A 21,152-nucleotide genomic window follows, 5' to 3' on the forward strand; every position below is an offset into this window, starting at 1 on the left:
TTTTCCCTGCTTCTGCATGGGCGTTTTCCTTGCATAAGGTTGGGTCTTCTTGGGGCTCACTCAGCCCTCTTTCAGCATCAGGAGCTTTCCTTTACAACCTAAAGTTTGTCAACAAGAGTCAGGTGCCGGCAAGAAGGCAGCAGGTGACACTGTGTTCCACCAGTGCAGTCCCTGCATCCTCAGGGATGCCAGGCAAGGGCAGTGTGCACCTGATGAGTTCCATCTGTATCTCACAGGAAATCAGGTGTACAGCCCACCTGAGGGGAGGATAATCTTCCTCTGCTACCATGGACATCCAGTGATGATCTGGTCCCTGGGCACTCTGCTCTATGACATGGTCTGCAGGTTCCATCCCTTCAACAAGATGAGGACATTATTCTGGGCCATTATGTTCTTCCTGCTCTGGTTTGCATCACAGGAGGAATAACAGTGTTGGGAGATTACAGGTGGTATAGGAGCATCCTGTTCTTGCAGCTACAGAGGAGATTGATTTCCCATGGTTAGCCGGAGGAGCTGGGACATGTCCTACCATCCTGCTCTCCAAAACAGAGATTGGAAGGTTTGGGCACAGCCTGGGCACTGCAGACCCTTGAAAAGAGGAGACCATTGTCCAGCAGCTTTTTGATTTCTCTCCCCAGAGTGCCAGCACCTTGTCAAATGGTGTTCATCCGTTTGTCCCTTGGACAGGCCATCATTGGAAGATGTTTTCAGCCATTCTTGGCTGCAGGACATACATCTTCTCCAAGAGATGACAAAGATCCATCCCTCTGCACAGTAGGATCTGGCAAGTAACAGCTCTACACATCTCATGGCATTAAGAAGCCAAGAAAATTAAATTCTTTCTCTGCAAGCACAGCACAGAGTAGACTTCACAGCTGGTAAGCTGCTTCTGCTAGTCCTGGGGGAAGTTGCAGAAGCGGCTAAGCACTCTCCATGGTACTTGAGAAGTCATGGCAGTCCAGTGAAGTTTCCATGGACCAGAAAAGGGGAAGCATCCCCATTGCAGATCCCTGACTTCATGGTCTTCCTGAAACCTGGAGTAAAAAACTGTGGCATCCTGTGGCACAACCACCCTTGGCTTGGCCACCAGCGGGGCAAAGCTGATTGTGGTTACAGCACCTTCCTTGAGGACAGTCTACATCCAGTTAAAATCAAGGCTCAGTCTACACCTAGTGAGAGGGGGAATGCTCCTGATCCCAGGCATTGCATAGTCCAGCCTGGTTGGGCACTGGAGGTTCCTGGCTTTGCTGTGGTGTGGTGGGATTATTTTTTTAGCCAGTTGCCAGGTTTTTTTTTTTTTTTTTTTTTTTTTTTTTTTTTTTTTTTTTTGTAGGGGAGGGCATGAATATTGTGCAAGGGGAGCTAGTTCCTGGCCCTGCTGACAGCTTTCACCACCCAACCTAGCATGAGCTGGGGGGAGCCTGACAAAAACCTCTACCCCTGGGGGTAGCAGAGGCAGAAGTTCTGAATCCATGCACCAGCAGGTTTGCTTTGCAGGCCCTTGCAGGAGGGCTGGGAAAGGCAAAGGCAAGTTTTTCCCCCACCTGTGGGGAGGTTTATTCCTTGAAGATAATGGTTGAGTTCTCCTCAGGCCTGTGATACAGTGATAACATTTTACCTTGTATCGTGTTTCCAGGTTTTTAATTTACTTGCATGCATTTGCTGTTTTCTGAAGGAAGATTCTAGCTGGGGCCTGGACTGCATTGGGAAGTGTTGTGACTGTCTGCAGAATGGATTCACTGCCAGTGCCACCCTGGCAGGTACACCTCCTTCCAGACGGATGAGGACATCATCTGGGATCAGCTCCTCTTCCAGCAGCAAGTCTCTTAAGGTGGGTACCTGGCCTCACAGCATGGGTAGCATAGTGGGTAGTAGAAAACAGCAATGGGCACACACGCTTCCCCTCACCCTTGCAGGTGTGAGGATTTTGATCTCCTCGTTAACTGGAGGAGGTGGCACTAGTCCTGCCATCCTGTTCTCTTTCAGAATGGAGAACTGATTGGTAGATTTGGGTACAGTTCTGAGCACGGCCACTAACATGGCTGGGCACTACAAAAGGGGAAGGCTGGACAGGAGCCTTCTCCAGCTGACCATTTTCTGATTTCTCTCCCCAAAGTGCCAGCACCTCATCACAGCAAAACAGCATCACTGAGCCTATCAGCTTGGTGGTGGTGATGTTTATTTGCTGTCAAAAATAATTTTTTTTTTGTAATCAGAGTATTTCTTTTATCCTTTTCCAAGCTTTTAATGTCCTTCCTCTAGGATAATTTTTTGCATCCTTTACACACAAAAAAATTGTGCCTTTATTGGAATTGGATGGGGGTTAAGCAACCAAAAATTATTTTTAATTTTTTTTTTTTTAGCATCAAAAAAAGAAACAACAGCTCCTGTTGTTTCAAACTGGAGTGGCTACTTCAGTGCCCCTGAACTGCCACTCAAGCACATACCTTTTTGGTGCTGCTGTCTGTCCCCTAACAACACACTCACCAAATCTTTCACCCAGCCCTAAGAGCCCTCCACAGACCAAACAAAACCCCATAAACTTGAGAGAAGGACAAACCATGCTGGGTGTTAAAAAAACATGCCCTCAATAAAACAAAAGATTGTATTATGCAATGTTAGTTTACCTTTGTGGATATTCTCAGTTCAGTCAGAGAGAAAAGAGAGAGAATTCTTCCAGGCCTAGCCTGGGAAAGTTAGGAGAAGGAATGAAAACAATTATTATCTCTCTTTCTGTTCATATTTTTTATAGATATGTTCTACCACAGTGTGCTATTCATAGTGCACCAATAGTGTGAAAAGTTTTCCCTTTGAGACCAATCATATTTCACCTTAGCGATTGTGGTTATAAAAGAGGAACGCTACTTGTTAATAAAGATTATTCTTTGCCTTCTGAAGATGGAGTCTCTTCATTTCCATCCCTGCCTCAACAGTGACATACCTTGTACTAACCTCATGCCTTTTTGTGAGCAGTAATTTGGTAAAACCCTACATCCAAGAGCCACTAAAAATTGTCCCTGTCCCCTTGCAACCACCAATAAAATTACCTGAGTAATATAATTAAACACAACCTACCCTTTTTTCCTCAACCAAACCCCAGTTGAACTGACCAAATACAGTAACTTCTTCCATAAGCTTTCCATAATTACACCTAATGCTTGTTTTTTATTTGGCCAACAAGCAATGTGTGGTCTCCAGCAATACTGGTACCATCATGTTCTATTCACTTGCTCATCACAGAAACACTGGTTCTCCAGTTCTGATTAAATAAATTGTGCTTTGATAAAAATAAATTTAAAAAAGCTTTCCATATTGCTATCCAATTGTCACTCATAATTACTTACAATTTTTTCATGCCTATACTGTATCAAGACAAAATATTAATGCCTTTTTTTTCTCCCTTCTTACTGCTTTTCCTGGTACCTCCCATTGGGAATCTTGGTCTGGATATTTTGTTGAATTTGTTTTAGTTTTCTGGTAGCAAAAACTTGGGAATCTCTTCAATCAATATGCCCATGCTAATAGAACTATTAATAACTTTATTTAAAAAAATTACTAGAAATCTTAATTTTAAGAAAGAATGTACTGATGCTTTACCTCTACCCCAGAAAAAGTCCTTATCTGACTCTCACGGTTTCATATTGAAGCTGCAGTTTTCCCTGTGCCATACAATGTCTAGCTTCAATGGGGTGGTTTAGAGGAAGTCAACGAAAAGAAAGGTCCCCTACCACATGCCAAATAAGGTTTTAGCAGAGTTTTGTACATACTGAAAACCTCCAAAGTATCCATTTATCTTCAGAATACCTATGATTAAGAACTAATCAAGACGTAAGAGTTTCTACTGAATAAGTATACAACAAAAAGCAAAGAGTTAACAGCACAGACAATGATATATGTGATCACCAAAGTGTGTCTCTTATTTAATAAACAGGCCTAAGCAGACCTGCTACTTACAAGGTATCTCAACAAGGAAGGAATTTTATTTTCCAAGTCCAGGAGACATCCAGAGTCAAAAAGCTTTAGTTTTGCATAGTCAAGATGGCTGTTCTTTGAAAACAGTTCTGGTGAAGCAGAGGTATTTTCAGGATTGCAAAGGTCTTGAAACCTGCCTTGTTTTGAGAAATACTCCCAGAAGAGCAGCAATTTCAAAGCAGAAAATACCTGCTACAAGTCCAAAAGTATGATTCCTCTCAGATCAAGGCTCCTGCTGGCCTCATGAAAAGTTCAACACAGAGGCAGTGCCACTTCAAACACTTCAGAATTGCCACTGCAGGGGCTACTGATGTCCTAATTGTGATGTGCCAGCTCAAAGTTCTTAACAGTATTCACTGTCTACAGGGAGTATGCTACAGACAAAAAACCACACCATTCCAGAAAATACTTTTTTCCTTGTGCAGCTCTTCTTCTCCACGGCAGTATTGTCAAATAGTAGCAGACTAGGTTAAGAAAAAACAATTCAAACTCACTCTTTCAAAGGCAGAAAGATACTTGTTAAGAATATGAAGATCAGATCTTACTATTCTACTGATTTTGCTCTGTCCTGTTAGCATCTCCATATTCAAAAGAAAACACAAAACATCCAGTTTTGGTCAGTAAAGTGTCCATTTAATAAACTCCTTAGCCACATTTCTCACCCCCTTCTTCCCCCCATAAAATTTCAATTCGCACTTAAGCAGATGACACAATTTGATGGCATACAACTTCAGTTTTTAAATTTGCACTCTTAAAGCTAAGAGTATCAGGGGCTAGTATTTGACAAAATTACACAGAAGTCATACGTGCCCATGCAAAAGAAGCCGATCTTTACAAACAGTCCCTATTTTTTCTTATAAATTTAAATATTTTTTAAAATGTATTTTCAAAATGTATAAAGTTTGGGGAATACCCCAAATGTATCTTAAAATAAAATGCTTTCTGGTTTCAAAGGTTATTTCAACAATGAAGACTAAATGGCACCAGACAAAAGGCACTTGTGTTGTGTGATGTCTTAGGCAAGTATGTGTTAGTTTCATAACAGTGTCTTGAATTCATGCAGCTGTCTCTGAGCATCAAGCATCATTAAAGCAGCCAAAAGAGATTGTGAGTAAACTTGATTCCACAGTTGTAAAAACATACAGCATTGTGCTCCATCTTTGACTCTAGAATCAAACAGTACTGAAAAATTGCTGCCATTCACATCAGAATTCAAATTACATTTCATTCTCTCATAAATTACAAAAAGTATGTCATTTAATTATGCAACTAAACCACCAGTGAATAGCTCAGTGTTCAAATAGTTTGTGCCACTGAAAGTCTGTATTTATAAACAAGCTAGGGACTAGTTATTCAAGGAGCAGTGCATTGTATTTTCAATTTCCATTTCACTGTTGAGATAAAAGCGCAGTCCTATTTGCCTTCATCTTCTCCAGCCTTTTCATTAAATGGCTATTGGTCATCTCCATTTCTTCTATCTTATCCAGTGCTGTTCTTAACTATAAAATGGAAAAAAGTTATTATCACTTTAGTTTATTTGGACTTTGTGCTGTTCTCAAGCTTGGTAAGAGGAATAAAAGTATTATGTTTCATAAGAGTGCCATAGAAGTTAAGATAAAACTTCCATTATTGCAGGCAGATGAAACAGAATTAAAATCTTTAAAATAATTGTGAAGCAACTGACACATGAAGTGTATTCATTCTAAAAGAACTAGGTGCCTGCAACCTCCCATTACATTAAAGCAATTTACCTAGAACAAGGTAAAGTACTCTCCACCATTATTACTTGCATACAGATACAGAGTATTCCCATCACAGGTAGCAGGCATCATGCTAGTGATGCAGCAGCTCTTAAGCAAGAATGATCAACAGCTCAGTTAAATACAGCTTCTTCCCAGAATCCTCTGAGATCCAAGTTGGAAAATTCCCAGGCTGTCACTTGACATAGGGACCATTGATCTCTCTAGCAATATTTTGTAGAAAGATTACTTTAAAATATTACAAGTTATCACATTTAGAAAAAAATACCACTTAGATGCTTCCTTTCAAAGAAGTACAGCACTGAATCATAGTTAACATTACTTTAACGTGCTAGATGCCTACTGAATGTCATATTGAGACTTGAAAGTCATCTTAATTAAAAGATGTAATCGAAGATTACAAAAAATCAGAGCTTGGAGGCAAAAGACAGAGCAGCTCAAGACAGAAAGGAACATGGAGCTGGAAAGGAAACCAAGTCAGTTACCTCTCGCTGAAGCTTCCTTTTTTCAGCTTTGAGTTCATCTTCTACTTTTTCTGCATTTTCTGCTGCATTTTTATACCTTGCAACCTGTCCCTCAAGTCGTCCAATCTGTAAACCCAAACAAGACAAAAGGAACATACTCAGGTGGTCCACCTGGAGTTCACCTGCCACCAGCTGCTCTTCCAAGGACACAGCTGAGAAGACACAGAAAGTTGAAGAACTAAGCAGAGAGAGAAGAGCTGGAATACAAAAAATCAAGAATTGGGAAACATATAGGTTTAAAAATGAAAGTGGAAAGTTAAAAAGCAGAAACTGTATGAAAAGATACAAAGTAGAAAGCAGACTGTGAACTGTTATCAGGACATGATGAAAGAGGTCTTGAGCCCAAGCACAGAGTTCAGCAGTAAGGAGAAGACTTGAGACAAATCCTGATTGCAACCTGCGATGTTAAAACTGGATTGCTCTATGTACAGCTCCCTGCTACCCCTAAATCCACATGATAGGCTACTAGACTGAATTTGTGCAAAAGAGAAAAGATACACATCTGTGATTTAATTTACAATATTTTATTTTATTTTTTAGGTAATAAACTGTAATTAAGTTCCTAAAATACGAAAGTATGGCAGATTATAAAGAAGAACTGAAGTTACTAGTTCAAGAAAACCAATTTATGTAACCCAACTACTCGTAAGAAAGTTGTATTGTGGAAGGTACAATCTTGTGTATTGTGTTGTGGAAGTTGTGCTGTAAAGTTGTATTGTGAAAGGTACTCTCTGAAGTTGAGAGTTATACATCTATGAAAACAATCACGCTTTTTAAGTCAATAACATGGTTTTATAGCTCAGCACCATAAGATTTTCTCTTATGGTTAGGCTGTGCACAGGTATTTAATTGCAGTGCACAGGTATTTAATTGCAGGAAATATGAAAAAATGTGGTGTCATTCTATGCAAACTGAATATCAAACAGTAAATCAAATTACGAAATATACTTTCATAGTTTTTGTCGAAAAAAGTATTGCAAAAGTGTGCAGTGTAATAACAAACATGAAAAAAGACACTTACATTTTGTTCCAAAGTAGTTATATCTTGTTCAGCTTTTGAAAGCTTAAATTTGTATTCACTAATTTGTCTGTTGGCATCTCCTAGACAAAAATTGACATGAATATATTAGTCAAAGCAACTCTCTAAAGTAGCAGTTTCCCTTTTAATTAAAATTCATTAAAAATACCATTTTATTGAGAAGCCCATACCCAGGATCACAAAGAGGTAAATGTTCTTTCAGCAATCTACAAGAGTATGGAAAGGAAATAATTTTATTTTATTTAGAGAACACAATTACTGTCTCTATAAAATGTGCATTAAATCTCAGGTGCACCGATGAGATACACACCTTTTAAAACACATGTTTAGATCAGCAAACTAATTCCTTAGAGAACAGAATCAACATAATAATCAACACACACCGCAAAATGCCAGAACACAATGAACATAATACCAGCAGCATTCAGCTTAGACATCTGTAATAATATTTGAATATCACAAATCTTAAACCTGACTGACAAACTCTAAGGAGCTTTGCAAATTACTTTGGTGTTACATTTGAGCCCTCACATTGCCAGTGCTTTGTTCATGGTCATTAACACAAGCATATTAAATGACAGTCTGTCAAACAAATAAGTTTTCAGTTGAATAGCTTGCTTGAAATGAAAAGCATCTTATGCTTCTATGAAGCAACGCTAAATATTAAGTTAAATAAATTTTCATGTCTTGCTTCGGGACAGTAGTCTTCAAGATTAGGTTTCTATATCAAAGATTGAACAAAATAATCCCATAGAATATGTATTTTAAAAAAATCTTATCTGAAATTCTATTGTCTAAAAATTGTATCCAAGTAGTGGCACCCACTCTAAGCAAGGTTATCAACTGAAAAATAACTTCCCAGAATGTTGTTCTTCAACACTGAAAGAGGCAGATTTTTAAGGTACTCTGCAGTGAGAAGTCCATGCAAAGACATATACCAACAAAAACCTATCTGTTCAACAATATAGTCACTCACAATACTACTAGTGCACAACAAGAGGAGTTGGAAGTCCTCTCTGCAAGAAGAAAAACTCTGAACAGTAACCATATACTTACTTTGCATTTCAATTAGCTGCAAGTCAGAGCCATTCTCCAAGTCTATTGTATCTGGATTCATGCTATCACTTTTAGAGTATTTCTGTCGTTCTTCTTCTAACTGCATCTTCAGTTTTCTAACCTGAAAAAGGAAGTGTTTCTTTATGAAAAAAAGACTCCCAGAAGTCCAGTAGTTCTGTATCTAAATGTTCAATGGTAAAAAGGCAGAGTAGTCCTGAGATGCCACTGGCTGAGAAGGTTCTTAAACAAGAATAACAGAGTGATGCAGGGGAGTCACTCCCTGAGTTACTATAGGCTCCCATCCCCATCACTGGGCAAGTGCCCTCTGCATATCAATGCACAATCCAAGCCCACCAGCTTCGTCAGTACTGCAGGGATATCTGCACAGTGCAGGAGCACCTTGTAACTAACACAGCTCACTTTTCAGAAGAGGAGATCGCATTAAACTCCGTTTATGGATTTCTTCTACTGTGTATCTTTCCCACTCCAAACACACACAAAGATATCAAACACTATCCTAGTGAGTTTACAGACAATAATCCACAGCTTTTTTAGGGGGTCCTCTCTCATACTCCACCTGGAAACAATGGTCCTAGGCACGTCTGTAGTGCACATTAGTCTTTAGGAGTTCCATTTCATGCTACAGCAGTGTCTCTCAGTTTTTCCAGTAGTCAGGGAACATAGATTTCTCAGCTATGTGCCCTGCATATGGACATTATGAAAGAAGTAGGAGCTACTTTTTGGACACTCTTATAAAAATATTGTTCTACAGATTAGCAGTATGTGAATTAACCTACAAAACCCCCATTCATGATACAAATCAAATACATGATCAGTAATTTTTAAATTATACAGTGATAAATAGGTACTTACATATTTTTATATATTTAATACTATAACTTATTGGCAGTCCAAAAAAGTATTTGTACTATAATTAAATTTTAAATTTGCAATGTCATCAACTAAAAAGTCAAGAATTGTAGTATTCTTAACAATTGCTCAATGGCTATATGTTTGCTTGAGTCCTTTCTTCTCAAAACAGCTGTATTTAAACACAATTATTTTAATAATATTAATTTTCTCTCTGAGTTACCAAAATGATCAATGAAATAGTATCACTCAGCAATTTTGAAGAAAATGCCACTTGAACTTATGAGAATGCAATTGTACTGACTTTAATATTTCTGCATAAGACAAAATAAAAGAAAGAGCTTTAAGGATATGCACTAATAGTAAAGTCAGGAACAAGTTAGATTTCAGCTAACCAGTTAGTGAAATGAAGTTTGTTTACCAACCAAGATGAAAGTCCCATGGATAAGGACACTAGCAAGAGGAACTGCCAATTCCTGGTAGTCAATGAGGTAAAAACTTGAGTATTTTATTTTGCTTAAGTGCTTATGTCTGATTAAGCACCTTTGTGCTTAATGTTTGTTTATTACTTATATATAAATAGGCTGCAAAATGATACACAAAGGTCTACTTCTGAAATGAGTAACTTATTTTACCTGGGACAGTAATTCCTCCTTTTCTCCAGCCAGTTTTCGTAGCCTGATATCTAAAACCAAAGAACCCAATTAAAAATCAGAGAAATCTGTAACTAAGAACATGTTTTTCATAACTTTTTGTTCCATTCCAAATGAAATGTGCATCAAAGCTAATAGCACTGGGACCACAAAACCTCGATATTTAATTAATAGCACAACAACCTTCAGTTAATAGCAGAAAAAAGGGGAACGTACTTCATTCACACTGTTTATTAGTATAACAATTCTAATAGCAAGACCTCAGAGTTTAGTAAATCTTTAAAGCAAATTAACAACTGATGTATTTTTTAAATTCTAAAACAGTTTTGTCCCAAGATCTAGAACGGCCAGTTCCAACAAAAGTTTCTTCTGATTGTGTATTCTTTTCCCTGTCTTATTTGAAGGTTGTCGTCTCTTCAGGGAACCACTAACCTTCCCCATATGTTTAGAAAGTTTGCAAAAAGAGTTCCCAAATGACAAAAAAAGTACCTGGAAAGGGACCCACAGGAAAGCAGCAATATCTCTACTTAGTCACAAGATCAGTAATGACTAGAAGCCATTACTACAATCAAGCAACACTGTGCCAAGACTAGAGCAGCGCCCTTAGAAATTGTAACTTTGACAGAAATTAAGCATAATAACATTTGTATTCCCCTGTGAGCAGAAATATGTATCAAGTCTAATTTCTGTCGATACAAAAATATGTAACTATTACCTATTATGTACAAGTATAATTCAATTATATAGAGATTTTTTTTCCTACATGTTAACAGAGTTTTACAGTGGATTGACCTTGCATACAATAACTTGCTCAACCTAAGCATAAAAGCAAGTTAAAGTAACACCCAAAACCCCCAATTAGTGTCTCTGTTGTCCCTGTCATTTTTTGCATGCTTTTAAAACTTCTTTTTCTAATGAATGTGATGGAACACTGCACTTGATGTTCTTTCATTGATTACGTATACTTCTAAAGAATTATTTTCATGAAACACAATGGAAAACATACTAATCCAAAAGACAATGCTTTTAAGCAACATATTTTCCGTTAGTATTAAAACAGGAACTGGACCAAGAGAACTAATCAGTTTCAAACATCTAAGCACGTATTATTTTTTCTTACTCAAAAGATACATCTGCCTTTTTACTCAGAACAAACAAAAAATTAAAATCAATCCTCAGAGTTGTGTAAGAATATATTCCAGAAGCATCACAGGTGTTTGCATCTAAAAATGTAAGTCACACCCACTGTGAATGAGAGGAAACAAAGCCCTCAAAAAACTCTATAACGTATGCTAAGATACTTTTACCTAGTGGTCCTTCTCCTGCAGATTCCAAGACCTGAGCAGCTTCCTGTGATACAACTGTTATTGTACCAACCACTGATTCATGGTTTAAATCACCATTTGGTGTGCCATCTGGAATTATAACTAATCCATGTTTCTAAAAATGCAAAACAAAAAATAAACTAGTCATACAACAGAAGTGCTAAAATATAATTCAAAAGATAAATTTTTAAAGAGCCTTTCAAGTTCATTGAAACAGTTACAATGATATCGACCATTTATCCTACCCTAAGGTCAGGTTTTCAGAGTGCACAAGAATAGTAACCATTCTTCCTCCTTTTTACTGACCTTGATTTCATGCCCCATTCCTGGATTTGTTATTGTAAAGTAACTACTACCAACATACCTTTCCTCTCTTCATTGTTTCCTTCAGGTCAGCCAACTCCTCTCTGAGCTCATCTCGCTCATTCTTAATGCAGTCAAAGTAATCTTTCTGTCTTTCTAGGGCCTGGGCTCAGGCAGATAGCAAGAAAAAGAATGGCACAGAGAAAAAGCATATGACAGCAGAAAGATTTTCTACAAGTAAATACAGATAGCTCAATACAAGTAAAGAAATAAAAAGTGCTTTTTAAATATGTAGTAATATACATCTCTGATAACTGCCTTCTACAAGTGGCATATCTAACTTCATGCCACATTTGTAATGACTTTTTTTACAGACAAGTCTGAGATTTTTTGAGAGTTTTTTTTATTCAGTGAATTCTATCCTTTGGTAAATTTTGATAAACTAAATTGAGTACCTAAAGAGTAAGTGATTCTTCTTCATACAGGCACTCTGCAGCAAGAAATAAAATCTGCTGAAACTCAAATGGCAAAGATCCTAAAACATTACATCTATTGAACTAATTTCTCTGCCATTTTTAAGGTACAGAAGTAGAAAACACACATCATGGAAGACCTTGAATGTATCCACTCACGAATACTAGTTTAGTTACTAGTTGCTTAAGGGTTACAACACCATTTACTAAATCCAAAGCAATCAGTTTTAGAGGAAAAAAAAGCAGCAAACAGTAGTAGCACTATTTTAGCACAAAAAAGTACGTCAGCTAGAAGTGCAATATGGGTGCAGATAGGTTTGCCTAGCTAAGCTGGAGAAGTTACCTGGCAGTTAGTTGGACACTTTTATTTGACTGGGCAGCATACAATACTGCATGCATTAAAAATAATCCTCACCATACAGCAAGTGCAAAAGTATACACACATTTTGGCCAAGAAAATGATCAAACTAAAGCTTATGCTATGCATGAATCTGTAGGAATGGACTGATATCATGAAAGAAATGAAGGTGTATACATTTGTACTGTACTTGCCTCACATAACTTCAGTATGCTAAATTTTAATTATAATCTAGAATCTTTTTACTAGAGCAATATTTTAAAGCATTACTCAGTTTCAACAGAAAATTCTGACAAGTGCTGTTGCAGTTGATTTATTCACATTTTAAAATAAAGGCAATTCAACATGTGTGAAAACAGTAGCTGACGTCTTAATTTTAAAATTTGTAAGATGTCCTTTTATTTCCTAGCACACACTAGATCTCTAACTACATGATAAATAGCATGAAGAACCTTTATCATTACATAATTTTGTGCTCTACTTAAAAGACACATATATCTTTTTACTTTTTAAAGAACAGTGGAAGAGATGGAAAGGGGAGTAAGCTCACCACTTGAGAATTGACACAGCAGCCCAGAATCATAGACACAGACTGTGTGTACTTGACAGTGTCCTGTGATGATGCTGACCTTTCCCAAACACATTTTCTATCCTTACCCCCTAATAACACAAGTGTTGGAAATCAGAAAATTCTGATGGGGGAGGAAGTCAAACTGATATAACTATGTATTTCTACCTATGTAGATCTAAGTAATCATTATTCAAAACCAGTAAAAATCCTACTGTTTGTACACTCAGCATTTAATTTGACATGGATTTTGCAAATAATCTACCTCTGTAATTCTTCTGTTGGGGCAGGAAACAGAAATCAGGACAACAAAGTTCTGCAGACAGATTTTACCATACTTATATGAGTAAAATCTGATAATATGCCAGAACCCAGAGATGTTTGGAATCCTATTTTCTAAATATTCCAAAAGCCTTTGTAACTTTTATACCAAACTCAGAGTTGCCATTACTAAATGAAAATTTGGCGCCACTAAACAGTAGAGTAACTGTGTATTTTAGGAATATAACCCAATGCTGTAACTCAGTGTCCTCAAACTGATCTAATTTAAGATCAAATATAACCACAAATTTCAAGAACTGTAGAACCGGACAACATAAGAAGGCAGGTGTAAAACAAACTCTTGCTATTTTGTTCTGTTTGCCTCCCTTTCTTTGTCTGAAACAGCTAAAACGTCTCATATACATTGTAAAATTTGGTTACAATTTTAGTTATAAACTACATTGTGAAGCTTTGCAGAGACTTCTAAAGCTGGAATAGACTAAATATTAGCAGTAGGAGGGAGAAAGGCTCAAAAATTGTGAGCTAAGTATGTAAGTATTTACAGATATGAGAAAGAAAAGAGCAGCATTTTTACATTTTCTTCTCTAAGAGAGTTCAATTCTGAGAACTAAAAAAAAAAAAAAAAACCTAACTAGAAAAATAACCAGTTATGGTGTTTACAAGAACAGAAACTGGCAGGACAATTTTGGCTAAAGGAAAATATACCTATCTTTCTTGTCATTCTGGCTGGTAGGATATTTGACTGTAGGATATACTTGTACTAATTCTGGCAATGTATTTGAAAGAGCACAAAAATATTGCACAAATTGAGACAGTCCAATATACAAATGTGAGAAATAAGTATGGAAAGGATAGGGTAAATTAAAGATAAAAAGCTTTCAGAAGAATGTTCAGAAAACTAGAATGTTGAAATTTTTTTATGATGGAAGAGAAAGACTGAAACATGAAAAAAAGTAAGACAGCATAGTTTTTGAACTGGCCACCACCAGTTAAAAGGCAACTTTTCAAGGTGACTTGAACTCTATTAAATAAAAATATTTTCAAAGAAATCTGCATATAGTGAAATATGGTATAAAATTCAGGTAGAGAGAAATGACCCCTGAGCTGTCAAGAGGCAGATAATTCCTTTTTAAAGACTTTCCAATTAACTCCCTATTGCCACCAGACAATCTACTTGTGTCCCAGAACTGCCACAAGTTCAGAGACATGTAGTCATCACCGATGGTCAGGCTGACTCAATTCTATGACTTCTGCCTGCCCAGAAGCAAAGCTGACAAACCCTGCCTGATCTACAATAGCTGCATAGTATCAGCACAGTTCTTTCTGTACCACCCTCCTTCCTATACAGGAACCTTAGGGATGCTCCTCCAAAGGTCACCTACAACCATTGTTTCAATTACGACTCTCAGTACCTGAAGTATTTCATGTGTCACATCACAAAACCGGCTTGGTTCAGTGTTGTGTACAAGCTAACCAAATATGCAAGAATCAGAAGTGCAATACAGGAATGCGCAAATTGATTGCAGAAGACAATTCAAGATAATATATTTTACCACTAGGCATGCCATCAAAAACTTTGCAAAAAAATTGTAAATTTGTATGTGTAACAGTTCATATTACAGATTTAATTAGTACTACTTATCATTCTGCAAATAAAGTGTGGCTCATTTTCTGAAGAAGAGAAAGACTGCAAAGCATTTTATTTAAGTTGGGAGTGGCCTTAATTTCTTTGGAGTACACAGAATTCCTTGGGGTGCAGAGGGCATCCATCTACTTCTAAATTAAAAAAAACCAGCTTTCCTCCCATATTTCATTCATACCCCAATTTTTTTATCTTTCCAATTATTTGTCTTCTGGAGATCAAACATTTCTTTGGTTATGGAGTCTATAGTCTCCTGCATACGTTGATTCGCCTGTGGTAAATAGGATGAGGGAAGAATAAAAGAGGAAAGAGAAGTAAGGAAATGGAAAAAAAATCCCAAACATTAAAATAGATAAAGGAAACTAAGTAATAAAAGTCAACTGAAGAGTTTATGAGTATGAAGTTACAGAAACAGTGTGCAGTTTAATGTAATATATTTCTCATTAATTCATGCAAGAGAATGGTATTTAATTCTATTCAATCACTGCTGTTGGGACAACTTACTACAGCTAGAGTTACTTTTCTTTAGTGACTGTTCCCACTGCAACTTTCCAGATACCTTCAAGTCCCTTTTGGAAGTGAATATTAATGTTAACAATTGGTTTTATTAATCTTTTACAAAATAAAATAATCTTCTTGAAAGTATAAAGAAGGGAATTTGAATCAAACATCCAGGAAGCAAAAGACAACGGCTGACTGCTTTCTGATACTATATGAATATGTATCAAGTGTAGTCCTACTTTTTTAGCTGACTATCACTGCATTTTGTTGCTTCCCCTGCAAACATAATGAAATGCTTAGCTATGAAGATGACATAAGAATTTTAAGGGCTAGAGACAACTTTTTTCTTCTTAAGAAGTGAACTTGATTTTACATCTGGGAAGAGAAGACAATGTCTTTCTGCAAAAAGCTACGTGGCTTCAGCTAGATTTTCTGTTAGTGTTAATAGATGGGGAAAAGACACAATAGGTGGTAAATAAAGGTCAAATCTTCAAAGGGACTGGATGTCTTAGCGACTATTTGACACGTGCTACATTCTACCAAAGTAAACACTCCAGAAAAATCTACTGTATATTCTTGGTTCATATACTTAAACCTCACCAAAAGCCTAAAAAAGGACGTGCAAAGCTGTTCTTTAATTCTCAGTGAAGTCAAAGATAACTTAGAGCAAGCAACAGAGCCACAAGAGAACTTTTAGGGCTTTTGCTTGTCAGCATTTATGCTAACTCAAAATGCTGGAAAATAACAGGATCATCTTAATCCTTTTCTTCTGCTATTAAATCATATTAACTGCAGTTCATGAAGCATAATACTTCTAAAACAGAACTGTGACTTTTCAGAAACCATTTCAAATTACAGTACTACCAGCTGGAGAGCACAAGAATATAGTGAAGAAATAAAGTATCAATGAACTATTACACAGCTTTTGAAAATGACGGTAGGGGACTTTGGCCTATACACTTAATGATAATCAATTTTTACTGCAATGAAGAGACAGTGGGAAAATTATGCAATAATTGAACTACAACATCCAACTAAAATAACTGGGAAATGGACATCCATATACTGCTGACAATATACATTCATATATATATATGTCTTTGTGGACTATTTTAAAATGAAGACTGATAATAGCTCTGGGATTTCAGGGTGGGTGGGTTTATTTCCAGAAACAAAAGGGAAAAGGAGAAAAAGAACTGGGTGAGAGGGGAAAAGAACACACTGCAACATGGTTGTGGCCCAATAACATGCTGACCACTGTTGCTGTGTATTATGCTTGACTGCTAAGTAAACAAATATTCAGTATGGCAAACTTCAATTGTTGATACTCATAAAAATCTGAAATAACTGAAATAGAAACTTTTGGGAAAGGCAAAGAATAACATTTAGTATTATCCATGCATCAGAACTTTTAGCTATGGAAAATTATTTTGGCCACACAAATATTAATTCTGCCCTCACAACAAAGAAAAGGTACTAGGAACCACAATTCTCACAAGAATTAAATGCTTTGCAAGATGTAATACATCTGAAAACCTTGCAGAGACATCTTCAGCTTCATAAATTTAGGAGGATCAGTAGCTTAAATTCTACCCACTAAAACAAGACAAATTATTTCTTAAAAATGCAAGATAGTATTTAATCCTGTTTTGTGTATGATTCCCATTCAAATCTTACACCATATTTACAGGTTCTATCCTACACTCATATGAGCATACCTCTATCAATTCATCTCTCTGTCGAAGGCCCTCTTTAAGTTCATCCAGCTTATGCTGCAAAACACTGCAGTTGTGTTTCTGTCTTTCCAATTCCTGTATTAAATAAAACAATTATTTATATTTATTTTGAGTTATGTAAGAAATTACTGCAAGGATTTGAGAAATTATACCTACCAAGCAGTTAAAAAAACACTGAAGTGGTCTAAATAAGTTGTCCAGACACTTACTACACAGAAGATTTTATTTAATAAACTGTAGAGAGAAAAAATGCCATAAAGACTTAAGCCCCATACTAACAAGTAAAGCTACTCTGAATATTTTCAACTGTTCTTACTAAGTAGTCCAGACTTCTGTACTGTATAATTAGAAAAAAAATACCTTTGACTTCTTTTCATTCTCCCTACAGAACTCTGCTATCTGTTCTTCTTTCTCCTCAATAACATCCTTTAAAGTATCCACTTGGTAAATCAAGTTGTTTTTCTCGTTGTCTAGTTGAGCATTGGAAACCATAGCTTTCTTGTACTTCTCTTCAACTTCAGCTAGTGAATCCTACAGATAGCAGAAAAGTTCACATTAGTTTAACTTTTTGATGCATTGTTATAATGTTAAAATACCACCATAATGTTAAAGTATGAGATGTTAGACATTAAAATTATGCAACCATTTTTGCTTCTGAAATATATTCTTTAGAGATACCAAGTAACACTTTAGTTCCATTATTCAACTTCGGTTATACACAACAATGAAAAGTTATCATTACAAAAGCATGAAAAATACAAGATAATATTCCACTTGCATTTTCTACTCTGCCACATTCACAGCAACTCACAGGGATACAGTAGTAAAATCACAGCTTCACATTCTAGTGAATACCACGTATCTAGTAGTAATATCATTGTTCTCAAGGCATGCATGACAAAACAGTTCAGAACGAGGCAACAAATCTAACAGAGAGAATGTGGACAATTAAATCAGTAAAAGAGACCACAAAAATAATTCCAAGAGTATCTTTAACTTAATGCTCATTATTTAAGTAGTGCCCTATGACCTTAGATTCAAAACTTTAAGACAGCCATATTATTCCAGTAAAAAGGATTCACTATTTAAACAGGTATTTTATCTTTGGTTTACTGACTAAATTTTCTTTTAAAAAATCATGTAACTTGGTTCTCTACCTAAAGGCATACATGCCTTGCTATATAGCCTCTTAGACAAATCTCCCCCATTTACCATTTTATCCTGATTTTGGCTATATTTGGGGTTTTTTGTCAGAGTTGTAACAAATGCCAACCATTTAAATACTTAGAAAACTATCACTCCAGGCACTTTTAAGCATGCCTTTATTTCAATATGCATTATATAGGGGTTGGGACTACATGATCTTTAAGGTCCATTCCAACTCTTTAACATTCTATGATTTAAAAATAATAAAAATTGATTTTCAGAGTCCTAATTCTAGAATTGAAAAAGAACTATTAAGCCAATCCCTGGACAAAGTACATCTATGCTGTACGACAAATCTCCTTGTACTTCATGTAATCTGTTCCTTGACGGCATAAGTAGCACTATCTCCATTTTTAAATATTTATATTTTGATAGTAGAAACACTAGCACAGAAAGGGCATGAAGCTTGGGCTTCACAAAAATAGAACACTAAAACTAATATATTAAGAGAGAAGGTGGCAGCAATCTAAGTTTTCTAAGAAAATACTTAAGATCTCTATCTGTTAAACAGTAAAATTATGCAATCATTTTTGTTTTGGAATTATCATGTCTTCTCCTTAGAAGTACCAAGTCACAGTTCAATATTCTGCCATAAGAAAGCAAAAAAATTCCCTATCCCCAGACACTACTCCATGCATTATTCCATGTTGTAAATCTCCAGTTTGGGAAAGCTGTCCTTAGAGTATGTATTTTATCTTTTATAATTTTATCATAATCACATGTACATATTTCACTGAATTCTGGAAATTTCTGCTGGAGAAATACAATTTTTTGAAACCCCAGAAAAAATAATTACAGATCAGAAGAGACAAAACAGTACAAGCTGTGAAAATATAAGACAAGTGCCATTATTGTCTAGGAAGTAGAAGCAAACAGCAAAGATGACTCAGGATAAAAAAAAAGAAAAAAAAAAAAAAATATAAACATAAGTGCATGCAAGTAATTCTGAAGATTAAAACCAGAGAAAGCATGTCTTTTCATGATGCTGTAAATACAACAAATCTTGTAAAGACTGGCAAAACAAAATGCTAGAGCTAGCAAACCTAAAGACTTTCAAAGAATAATCCAGTTTAGAGTAGAAAAAGGAAATATTAGGATTATAATGAATGCTATAGTAATTTCACAGGGAAGTATGACATTTAACAAAAAAAAACGTGACTAGGGAAGAAGCCCAATTTGATTATTTCTGTAATGTGGTGACTGGGGTCAAGTAGTAATTTAGTTCGGCAGAGATCCAGCTGGTCCAATCTCCTAACTAAAGAGGGTCAACTGAAATCAGGCTGCTCACAGCTCATCTCCATTTTAAGTATCTCCAGAAATCTAGACTGCAGATGGTCAAACTTGCTGGATGACCTACATCAGTGTTTGCTTTCCTTGTGAAAACTCTTTTTTTCTTGAGTTCTAATTGGATTTTCTGCTCCTACAACTCAACTTTTGTCTGTTTTGTCTTTCCCTTGCAAAGACGTCTGCCCTCTACTCTCCACTGCCTCCTATCAGACAACGCTAAAAACAACAACAATATTGCCAACCACTACTCCAATACTTATCAAAGCCCATTGTCTCAGCTTCTTACTGTATGCCATGTGTTCCAGGACTCCAATCTTAAAAGACAAGACTGGAGGGCTTAAAAGACAAGGTTGGGGCTTAAAACATTGTATTAGAATGTCATTAATTAAAAAAATAATGGCAGGGGAGGATGAATCTGCAGTTACAAAAGAGGAATAGATTGATTTGGATACTAAAGAGTAAAAACTGCTTCTGAGAAAGAAGCTAAATTATGTCTAAGTCTCTGCTGGGTTAAAAAAACTGAAACATTGCAATGACTTCTTTGCAGCTGTCTTCTTTTCAAGTATTACACATGTTCCCCATGGTTCAAGAATTCCATGCAATTTCACGGAGTCTTCCAGTTTGATTTGAAATAATTTCTGAAACACTTGAAGGAGGCGGTAGGATTTTTAAGGATGAAGCAGTGGGAATGGGATGGAATGAAAACACATAAGACTCTGCATATAACCTAAAGCTATGAAGAAATACCACCCACAACTTTATCAGTAAAGTGCTATAAAAATTAGCTTGCTCAGCTAGAACAAGATGATTCAAGCCAACAGACATCAAGAGAGTGCACTGTTAACAGCATAAAAGGAAAAATTTTGAGGAAAGAAACAGAATTCCTTTCCAGCTGATGCAAAGAAATACATAAAGAAGCAACAAAACTGAATCAAACTAAGACAGCAAAAGATTTGAAGACCTAACTAAACCAGAACTAGCAACATTAGAGTTTATCCTGCTGTTTATACTGACACCCAGTATATTTGTAGTCAGGTAAAACCCACACTTTTAACAGCATAAGGGCAACCAGAGATCTCAGAAGGTAGTGTGATTACAAATCCCCATTAGTCCAACACTGGAAAAAAACCCAACCAACCAACCAAAACCCTCAACATTTAAATGCAGTGTAAAGCAAGTATCCTGGTAACTCTTCTATAACATACACAAGAATAAACTGGTCAAGTACAAGTTAAGAAAAAGGCAGTACTTTCCTAATTAAAAAAAAAAAAAAAAAAGGTTCCCAAAAGAATCTCTGTGGAATGTGAACTAACCTAGGAACATATTATTCAGTATTAGCAACAACATAAAATGCAGTTCAATTCTGAAAGCCAAGCATAGATGAAGATCTTACTATTGCACACTGTGCTCTTTGGTAACTGTAATGGATTACATTAAATAATAATCCATTAACCACGAGTCAGAACAGTAATCATGAGATGCTGGCAAACACATAAAGGGTAAGAGATCCATTCTGAAAATATGAAGCAGTCTCACATTATACTTGATTTATGTCTCATATGTCTATGTCTAATAATCTTGTAATCTACTACTCTTT

The 21,152-nt window shown here is 36.3% G+C and overlaps 1 protein-coding gene and 1 long non-coding RNA gene across 22 annotated transcripts in view; one reads left to right on the forward strand and one right to left on the reverse strand.

Moving 5' to 3' along the window:
• Positions 1-456: 456 nt before the first annotated feature.
• Positions 457-2,836, forward strand: LOC128794882 (uncharacterized). The gene is made up of 4 exons (XR_008433298.1): positions 457-559; positions 639-788; positions 1,680-1,831; positions 2,753-2,836. It is a non-coding gene; the product is annotated as an uncharacterized LOC128794882 (long non-coding RNA).
• A 1,101-nt stretch (positions 2,837-3,937) lies between these two features.
• Positions 3,938-21,152, reverse strand: part of LRRFIP2 (LRR binding FLII interacting protein 2) — a 57,677-nt gene continuing 40,462 nt past the window's right edge. For 3 of the 21 annotated variants that reach the window (XM_053935853.1, XM_053935849.1, XM_053935805.1), the window contains 10 exons: positions 17,423-17,593; positions 17,045-17,137; positions 15,004-15,096; positions 11,564-11,665; positions 11,182-11,314; positions 9,857-9,906; positions 8,352-8,472; positions 7,278-7,357; positions 6,218-6,322; positions 3,938-5,471 (listed from right to left, as the gene is read on the reverse strand). In XM_053935853.1, coding sequence (XP_053791828.1) covers positions 5,361-5,471; positions 6,218-6,322; positions 7,278-7,357; positions 8,352-8,472; positions 9,857-9,906; positions 11,182-11,314; positions 11,564-11,665; positions 15,004-15,096; positions 17,045-17,137; positions 17,423-17,593 — 1,059 coding nt within the window. In that variant the 3' untranslated portion in view covers positions 3,938-5,360. Of the gene's footprint in view, positions 5,472-6,217; positions 6,323-7,277; positions 7,358-7,443; positions 7,502-8,351; positions 8,473-9,856; positions 9,907-11,181; positions 11,315-11,563; positions 11,666-15,003; positions 15,097-17,044; positions 17,138-17,422; positions 17,594-21,152 lie in introns of those variants that run through there. The other 18 variants (XM_053935811.1, XM_053935870.1, XM_053935820.1 and 15 more) reach the window with 12 other exon arrangements.

Source organism: Vidua chalybeata, chromosome 1 (genome assembly GCF_026979565.1).
Source record: "Vidua chalybeata isolate OUT-0048 chromosome 1, bVidCha1 merged haplotype, whole genome shotgun sequence".
Lineage (NCBI taxonomy): Eukaryota > Metazoa > Chordata > Aves > Passeriformes > Viduidae > Vidua > Vidua chalybeata.